Raw genomic sequence first — 8,534 nt, forward strand, 5'->3', positions numbered from 1 at the left:
TCTACGACGTAGCGTACGATTTTTGAAAAATTGTAATTATTATAGAAATGGTGGTAGTTCGACGATGAAAAGCCACTTTTTGTCAAGAAAATTAAATTTAAACGTTTCTAAAAAATTAAATAAATGAGATATCGAAAAAATCGTACGCTACATTGTAAGTACCTAATACATTTTTATTTGTAAATCCAGAAGAATTTTTTATTTCAGACGTTTCAATTCTTGCTGACGATGGCAGTCAGCAGTTGATGCTCTAGCAGAACAAGTTTCGCAAAAGCTCCTCCATTTTGCAACATTTTTACTTTTTAAAAATTGGAGAAAAGAAGACGAAAGTTACACTTGTATCCTCTGAAAATATTGAAGTTCTTCATTTAGTAGTTACCTACGAAAAAAATTCCCGAACTTTTCCTTCTTTTTAGACGCATCAGTATATGGTGTACCCTTTAATAAATATTTCAGTATTCCGTGATTTATGAATGAAAATCTACTCTTCCAACGGCGTAACTTTGGATATTTCTTACTTTAACACTGTGCACTCGTAAAATTGCAGAAATCGAAATCGAAGAAAGCCGAGGACATGACGGAGGGCGTGAAACGCGTGGACAGTCCGGGTGAGTCCGTGTACTCGTCAGCGAAGGAATACGATGACGACTGTGACATGAACTTTTATTCGCCTGTCAGCTGGTCGAGTGGTTCCCCGGAACAATCACTATGGATGGAACCAATCGTTCCGGTGAACCACTCGTCCAGTCGATGAGGTAGAATTTTAAATCTAACAATTGACTCTGTGAAACTGATTAGAATAAAGAAGATTTTGGATACAAAACGACGAAATCGTGAATGTTTGCCTTGTCGCAAGAATACTCGTATAACGCGGAAGATTGAAAATATATGTTTATAGTTGAAAAGTGATGGAAAAGAAGGACGAGGGTCCAGTTTTTGTCTATTGGGATATTTGATTGTACTTTTTATTGCAAAATTCAGTTTTGCATTTAGAAGTGAGATTTATTGCCATTTAAACAATAACAGCAGATGGGAAAAATGGTGGGGATATCGGTGTTTATATGGTAAAAGGATAAGAGTGTGCTTTGTACAGTGTGTTCATCCTACGTTAATGCATTTTTTAAGCGCGACTGTAAAGTAAGTGTTAATTAATTCAATAATGTCTGGAGAATCAGTATAGGTCTTCAATGTTTGAAATTCGTTTTACTCAAAATACACATTAACAGGACACTCATTTTTTTTCTCCTGTCCTCTTCAGTTGTACGAACGCGTACTGGGTGATCCGATCGTACGACAACGAGATATAGTTGCTCTGCAATTTTTTAATGTTAAACGAGCAACAAATGCGTTGCAAGGACTTTTCTCTTTCAATTTAAAGTGTGGAATACGAGCACATTGTTTTGTTCATTTGTTTGAGGCTACTTTAATTTTTGGAAATTTTTTGACGAATGAAATAGAGTTGATTTTTTTAAATAAGCAAAAGTTTGTAGTTTTAGGAACTTCCTGTTGATAAGTAAAAACGACGAAATTGTCAATGTTTGGCTATTTCTCGACAGCGTGACACATTGGAAATATATGTTTTATAGTTGTATAAATTCAGGAGTGTAATTTCCCCTAAACGTTTTTACTCTGTCTTCGTTTTTAAAAGAAGAAACGTAGCTCGTGACAATTCCAAGAAAATTCGTTTCGACAAGTTAAGTGCCAATTTGTGTTCTGTCGCTTTCAGTTCGGCTCGAGGGATTAGGACACAGTAACAGGTCGAAAAACAATTTTCTTTTTGCTTAAATACGTCTGAAAAAGATACCCGTGAAGTTGTAAACTGAAATTCGAAGTATTCATAAGGTTACGGTAGATTTTATAGTTACGCGTCACGCGTACACCAGTTACCTCGGTTCGCTACGACTTTCAAGTGTGAAAAGTGAGTAGTCACTCGGTTTCGGAATATAAAAAGAAAAACTTGGAGGGAATGGTAAGTTAACATATGTCCTTATAAAAAACTGACAAATTATTACGACTTAGCAATAAGGAGAAATGTTAACTCCGCCGATGAAATGGCGTAATTAAAATTCAATTTTGGACAGTAATAGAAATTTTTCACCGACACTTACATCGCGGAAAGGCAGGAACACCGCAGCTTAAATAGAACTAAGCAGGCTCAGACAACAACAATTTGAACAAGAAAAATTTTTCGAGGAAGTAGGAAATTTGCGGAATATGTCTGGAATAGTAGACTAGCAAAACACAGCTGTGAGTTTCTAAAAATTCTTACTTTTCAGTACTTAAAATTTTAAACTCGTTTTTCTCAGAACCGCGTTTTTCAAAATGGTGTACAAGATATCTGGAGTTCTATCTTACGAATCGCATTGAAATTTTGCAGTTCGTCTTCGTTGTGATATTTGTTAGGCATTGACGTTCGAAAATATAAGTAAAAAATTATAAAATTTTGAGTTGAAATTCAATCGCTAAATTTCAAGTGTCTGCCATTTTGTTGATTTTCAAGAAAATTGAAATATGACATTCAAATTCAGTTTATGACATTTGCGAGATTTTTGCTATAGTTAATCTGATTTGTCAGAATCCTGCACACCAGTTGGCCATCGGGAAGAAAAGATATTCCAAGCGAAGACGGCTACGGGCATAAAAAGGAATTATTTTCTAAATATTACAAGCATTTTTTATAGTTCAGATTATAGTAAAATAAAATACAAAACCTTATATTAATCGATTGTTTACTTTTTTTTGAACTGTTGTTTCAAAATCGTATACTTTATCGACCTGTTACTGTGTCCTGACCCCTTAAGTATGACAGCATATTTTTAATCGACCAGCAATGTCAATTTCTTTATTAAATTAAAGGTGAAATGATCGAATTTCTGTTCTTTTTAGAGACCGAAGTTCAAGAGGAGTTTCGCCAAACAAGTGACTTTATCAATGGAGAAATAAATTCCACAGTGGAATCACCGGCAAGAGGTACTACAATTAACAATTATTCTTCAAACAATTCGATGTAAGAAAGCATATATCTTGAATGTCGTGCACTTTTTTGCATTTGGAAAGAGGAATTGCGCATTTTTTATTTTAACCAAGTTCCATATTTCTTTTTCTAGATATAAATTGTCAAATTTTTATGCCAATTCTCAAAAGATTTAATATAAATTAGAACCCTGATTTTTTGAATGTTTAAAAAATGTTTTGAAAATCTTTACTCTGTGTTCAGCCCTTTCCGGTCCAAATTGTAGGGCATTTTTTTCAAACAATTTTTTCCATTAGGTCGGTTATGAATTTCATTGAATACGAAATGAACACTGTACGAACTTACGGACCAACCTACTATATTACCGAATGAACTGTTGAACGTAACGTTCTTGTTGACGCATACAAATCCTTGCTCCACGAATCAGAGGGAGTCGTGGACTGGTGCCACGATGTTTTAAAGCTTGTACAATTCTTCCTTCGAACTGGGCGAATTACCGCTATTTATCAACATAAAAGTGTGAGAAAATGCAACAGTTTGTAGGGAACCTTTAAATTCAATTTTCTCGAAAACTAAATTTCTCACGAACAAATCTTATTCTTTATTTTCAGTTCATTTTCACTTGTAGAATCACTCATTGCTCACACGTCCCGCTTCACCTTGTATATTATTAAAAAAAAATACGAAACACTTGTAATGGGTTCGTTCGAACCTACAGAGCTGGAAAGGGTTAAAAATTTACAGAAAAGGATTGGTGTAATATTCAATCAAAAAGTAAAGTGTATTCTTACGTTAATAATACCAGATAAAATTGAAACGACAGTTCTTCCAGAAGCAAACCCAACACCGGAAGTCGCCAACGGAGTGGCCAGCGAGGAGCAAACCTCAAAGACTCCGCCCTCCATCACTTCTCAACAAGCTTCTACACAACCACAAGCTCGCAGTTCCATTTCGAAAGAGAACTTAGTTGAGTGTGCTGCGGAAGAAAGGCAAGAAGAAGAAGAAAATGGGACGCAAAGACGCAAAATATCGTAAATCGAAAGACCAGCGTAGATGAAGGCCCTGTTCCTTCTCCTAAAGCAGGTTCAAAGTTCCTGTATACAGGAACTGTAAGAAGAAAAGGAGAAAAAGAATCATCGTGGCTGAATTTCTTTTACGAAAACTGATTCCTTTCGTTTTTATCTTTCTATGTATTCCTTTCTTTTTTTTTTTTTTTAATGCTTACTACACGTAACGATTAACCCTTGAGCTCCTGAGCCTCACGCGGAATACTGGGGGGAGGTCCTTGTACCCATACTTCTTCTTATACATTTATTCTGAAAAATAAATGTATTTCTGTATGCGTATTTGTAAAATAAAAATAGTATTGTATAACAGTGTGCTGTCATGAAACTAGTCTGAATGTGATTCTTCTGATGTGAAACACGAGTTCGTTTTGTTACAGTTTCTTATTCTTTGGAGATAAAAAGAACGTAGTAGTTCGTTTTTCACATGTAGCAACGGTTCCTTCCGAATATTAAACTTAAATATGTATGCGACATTAAATAATTTTTTAAGAATTTTTTATGTAAAGGAAACGATTGTAATTAAAAATTTTTCGATTTGTGGGTTCGAGGAATCTCCCCTTAGAAGTTCTAGGATTAAGCGATCTAATTTTTGGTGAAATAACGATTTTTGCATCTTTTATCGATCGCGATTTTAGGTGAAACCTCGCAGAGATTTAAAGTTAAAAGAAGAACATTTCTCCTCGTCGCGGTGGTAAACAGTTTGGTGAAACGACAACGAGGTGGTTAATTCTCTTCTTTTGCTACGATTTGAAATCCTCGTGACACGAGAGTGAAGAATGTACGGTATGAAAGTATGGAAGATATTAGTGTGGCCGTTCGTGATTTTAAATTCGAATTATTCTCCTTGTAATACTACAGACTTAATGAAAACTTCAATGCAGTGTTTCGAGCTTGTTTGCTGTTATGTTTGGATACGTGAAAGTGTGTATGCGCGTGTTTGGAAGTTGCTACATAATATGCTTCCTTTTCGCGAAGGAGGGATGGTTATTTATTTAGCTTCTTTCACTACGGTGATCGATGATGATTGTTTGTTAAAGAAGTATACCGGTACTCCATCGACAACTTCTGTCCTTCCGTTCTCTTCTTCTATCGAGAAAATAAATCATGAGACTTTTCAACGAGAGAATTTGATGTGTCAGGTGGAAGGTAAACGTGTAGGAAGTTGTACCTACTGTTCAAAATAATTAGAAAATCAAGCAAATCACCAGTATAAAATTGTAAATAAAGTAGTGTATTTTTGTTGAGAGAATTTTGAATAAAAATACTTTCCAAAGAAAAATTACAGAAGAAACGAAATTGTCTTGAAATTATTTTCGATAATCTTCTAACTATTTTGAGCACCTCGTGTATATCGAACTTGAATTTAATTTTATGTTTAAGATTTTCAGAAGAAAAGAATTCTTTAAAAATATAAAGATACTCTGTTTACCTTCGCAAAACCATTTTCAGCCGGTAATTTCTTGTCCAATGATTTTGAAATACGTCTGAGAAGTGAAATTTTGGGAAAGAATCGTTTAATCGACGTGGAAGTCGCCTTCGGGACGCCATAGTGTCGCTAACCCGGCCAACGATAAAAAATGGCAGATAATGGTAGATAATGGGCGATTCATGGGACAGACGGAATTCTAGGCGGTTGTGCAACGTTGGACAAAAAGTGTGATCTATTGAGAATGGTGTAAACTTCCACGGCGTTTTTTGTCCTGCTCACTGTACAAAACAGGACTCGTTATCGTGTTCAGTTTCTTCCACGAAGATAATTCATGCGGTTATTGTATTATCGTTCTTGCAATTTTTCACATGTCACTTGTTAGAAAGATTATGTCAAAATGCAGCTATATTTAAAGGAAAAAAGATACACAGTGATTAATAGAATATTCGGAAGTGAAATTGATTTTGCACTTGTCTGAGAATGAATTTAAAGGAACACTTGTAGCATCGTTTAATCGTGCCATCGAAAGAAGAGTGAATGTTGATACACGAATAATGAAATTTCGTGCTTCTTTGAAGTTTTCGTTGCGCGAAATGTGTGAATGATAAGAAGAGAAAATGAGTATTTAGGTGTTAAAGGATGTTTTAGATTGTATTTAAGGGTTAGGTTAAATTTATGAAAAACAGAGTAAGTTCTGTATATTATATTCGAAAATGTGTATACATACGTGAAATGATTGGTGAAATTTTGATCTTGTATTTATGGAAGAAGACTCAGCTTCATTTAATAAACGAACACAGATATTCGAGACGTTCCATTACTCCATCACGTGGCGTCATATGATATTCGTTAATCAGCTCGCTGTAATATTCTGTGCAAGAAAAATTATGAATCACACTTGGATGTGTGACGTGTTTGCGATATCTGCGCCAATATTTTTCCCCCTTCGATCGCGAAACTTCTCGCGATACGTAATGTATATAAATATAATAATTGCTGAAACAGCAACCGCGTTAACGACACACCAAATGTTTCGTCGAAAAGTGGAATTTTTCGTCAATTAAACATTATTTTTTGGCTCACCTTACTTTCATTTTCTTTCTTACACCGTCTACACGAAACATTGCTTTAAAAAATAAATAAAATATTTTATTTTAATTTAATATTAAAAATATTACTTTCCAGCTAAGTAGAAAATTTATTTATTTATTTACGGGTATAAACTTATAATAGTACATGATATACCGGGTGAGTCACCTAAGACTGGAAGCTGAAATATTTTCAAAATTGTTAATTATATCGAAAAAGGCTTCAGACAAAAGTTGATTGGTAACTAGCATTTTTATAAGCGAACTCATAGACGACATATGAAGATCAAACTTGTATTTTTTAAATAGAATCATATATTTTTTAATACATCAATCGATTCAGCTCATCATTCTCTATAAAAAAGTGTTAAGCTATTTATACCGAGAAACTACTACTTTAGGAGATATTTTAGTTAAAATATTTCGGAATAGTAGGTACCTACTTACCTACCCTTACAACCAGAGATCTTAAGTCGTGTGCAATATTCTTTAAGGATTAGATTGCGAAAATTTTCAGATGCCAACAGTTATCATTTTGAACACATTTTGTAATAGGTAGTATGTACTAATGTAATGAATATTTATTTAAATCTTAAATTAATTAAATTTAAAAAAATTTATTTAAATTTTAATTAAAATATCTCCTAAAGTAATGGTTCCTCGACATAAATAGCTTCACACTTTTTTGTAGAGAATTATGATCTGAATGAATTGATGTATTAAAAAAATACATGATTCTATTTAAAACAAACAAATTTGACTAAAATGCTAGTTATATCAAACGTTTGAAGACTTTTTCGATATAATTAACAGTTTTAAAAATATTTCAGCTTCCACTCTTAGCCTATGCCCTGACTTCATAGATGTCGTATAGCGACAATATCATTTCCGCTTTATCGACCGACCAACACAAGGAAGAAGCAAATCACATTCCATGGTTGCGTCTAAATTATTATAACTACAGGTGCGATGCGATAACCACGATTTTGTCGATCGCATTGTTTGAATTTCAAACGAATTTTGTTTTTTGTCACATCACACGCACGAAGTCTTGCGACAACAGGCTAATCGGGATTAGGATTCGACTTTATGACACGGACGCCCATCTCTGCTATTTTTGAGGACTTTTATTTTTTGAAACTTTTCTTAAATTAACTCTCTTTGCAGTATACTGATAAAGTAAATTGTCATTTTCTCGCAGCTGGCAGTTAAGGTGTGAAATTCGCCGAATTTTATCCTGTCTACTGTATGACGTTCCCTCTCCCGTATATTTTCATTAAGGAAAAGCAACGCCAACATTGACAAAGATATCTTGAATACTGACCTGGTTGCAATTGTAGTATTCGACAATCAGCCGTATATGAACACTGTCGCATTGTCATCCGACCGACTGACCAACGATTTTGACGCTATACGACATCTATTTAGTCGGGACACAGGCTTAGGTAACTCACTCGATATATTATAAATCGAAGAGAGACAAATTATAATATTACAATATAAATATATCATTATATTTCTTATATAGGTATATCATTCTCACCATACTGTTTTATCATATATATTATTAGATTGGTGCAAGTGAAATGTCATTTTCTCATATGCTCAAATTAGTGGATTATTAATACAATTGTTTGAAAATGATTTTTATAAAGGAATTATGAAACTATACTCTGTCCAATTTAAGAATAACCTCGCTCTCGGACCGATTTTCGTCCGTTCTGCGCAGTTCCCGGAGTTAGACAGAGAGCGCAGCAGAGGGTAAGACGGCGAAAGACGTAGGCGGTTAAGTGGGGGTTTGGACGTTCTAGACCTTCCTTAGGCACGTCCCATGCGCGAAGCGAGGTTATTCTTAAATTGGACAGAGTGTAGTTAATCGTTGGGAAAAGTGTATACATAGAATCGTATTTTTTGAAAAAGCACAACAGTGCCTGAAGTTTCATTTAAGAAAACGACGTTTCATATGCATCAACCTA

General features: G+C 34.4%; 1 protein-coding gene across 1 annotated transcript in view; it reads left to right on the forward strand.

The window, feature by feature from the left end:
• The window catches only part of LOC108578481, a 35,590-nt gene extending 31,581 nt beyond the window's left edge, over positions 1 to 4,009 (forward strand). Inside the window, exons 10-12 of the mRNA XM_017941829.1 lie at positions 548 to 608; positions 2,887 to 2,970; positions 3,798 to 4,009. Of these exons, the coding sequence (XP_017797318.1) occupies positions 548 to 608; positions 2,887 to 2,970; positions 3,798 to 4,009 (357 nt within the window). The remainder of the gene's footprint in view (positions 1 to 547; positions 609 to 2,886; positions 2,971 to 3,797) is intronic.
• The last annotated feature ends 4,525 nt before the right edge of the window (positions 4,010 to 8,534 follow it).

This window comes from Habropoda laboriosa, unplaced genomic scaffold (assembly GCF_001263275.1).
Source record: "Habropoda laboriosa isolate 0110345459 unplaced genomic scaffold, ASM126327v1 scaffold38, whole genome shotgun sequence".
NCBI lineage: Eukaryota > Metazoa > Arthropoda > Insecta > Hymenoptera > Apidae > Habropoda > Habropoda laboriosa.